Here is a 1,249-nt window from a genome sequence, read left to right as displayed (position 1 = left end):
GATAGATACTCTGCACTCTCAGGTTCAAAAAAAAAAATAGTATCAACATTAAAATATTTAAATAAACTAAATTAGTCCATCTAGTTGTTGATTTGAGGGGCAGTTTTACAGTTTGAAGGTTCTGATCCACCCTCTGAGTGAAACATCAGCCCCACAGCATGATGCTACCACCACCGTGCCTCACCTCGACTCCTCCCATCTGCCTGATACAGGAAATATTTGTAGCATGTTTGTTATAAAGAGGCTGTTTCACCTCCAGACCAACTCAGGTGTTTAAAATATCTGTTGTTTAAAAATAAAAAAAGGAGAAAGGAGCAGAATTTTAGCTGTAATAGCAGAAAAAAAGCTAAAATTAGCTAAAAGTAGCTAAAATTAGCACAAGAACGTGAAAAAAGCAGAACCAGAACAAAATGTGTAAGGTGCTGTAAAGATTTAGAAACATTTTAAAGACATTTAAAGATGTTGTAAACAGCTCCATTCATTTTCAGTGGCTAAAAAAAAGTGAAACAGCTAAAAAAGTAAAATAATCTGAAATACCAACAGTCATAGCAGCTCTCACATGAATGAGCTGAACGGTTTGATATATGAACCGTTGAAATAAAACAAGCTGTGAAGCGTTCACACAATAATACAAAACAACTAATAAAAGTTTAACAGCCTCTATCATAGTTTGATTCAGCACAATATTTCCTTTAAAACAAATTAAAGACGTTTATTCACCTCGTATGAAAAGACGTTTCCTGTCACCTTGTTGGCCACGATGTGAGAGTTATTAGTGAAAACGTTGTACAGAACAGGGCAGTGATACTTTCCTGAAAGAAAAATAAAAAAAGACTCAGAGAACATCTTAACCCTGACGTCCTACAGATGAACACGTTTCCTCTGAACGCATCAAAGCTTTAAAAATAAACTGATTTTTACCTTCGCTGTTTTTGGCCACATTCAGCTTAATGAGGGACTTCGCTTCCAGTTTCTGACAGACAGGAAAATAAAAATTTACTATTTCCTCTGACAGCTTCATTTCACAATGATGACTTTAAAATAATAATCTTGACTCAACACTGAGCTGTTGATTAAACTAAAGTTAAAATGTTTCTTTTTTATATATTTTATTCATTTCAGTAAAAAAATAAAAAAATTCAATACAAAAATAAAATACACAAATCTCATAAAATGAAAGGAAGCAGAAGAAAAAAAATCTTATATCTGCCCCATTTAACAAAATATATTTATATACATAAATGTACAT

General features: G+C 32.7%; 1 protein-coding gene across 1 annotated transcript in view; it reads right to left on the bottom strand.

Moving 5' to 3' along the window:
- Positions 1 to 1,249, bottom strand: part of ppil2 (peptidylprolyl isomerase (cyclophilin)-like 2) — a gene marked incomplete in the record, with an annotated part of 45,999 nt that overhangs the window by 37,208 nt on the left and 7,542 nt on the right. The window contains 2 exon segments of the mRNA XM_014019707.1: positions 721 to 812; positions 922 to 973. Of these exon segments, the coding sequence (XP_013875161.1) occupies positions 721 to 812; positions 922 to 973 (144 nt within the window).

The sequence above is a fragment of the Austrofundulus limnaeus genome, unplaced genomic scaffold (genome assembly GCF_001266775.1).
Source record: "Austrofundulus limnaeus strain Quisiro unplaced genomic scaffold, Austrofundulus_limnaeus-1.0 Scaffold226, whole genome shotgun sequence".
Lineage (NCBI taxonomy): Eukaryota > Metazoa > Chordata > Actinopteri > Cyprinodontiformes > Rivulidae > Austrofundulus > Austrofundulus limnaeus.
Note: the sequence above shows the minus strand (reverse complement) of the source record. Positions and strands in the feature narration are given on the sequence as shown.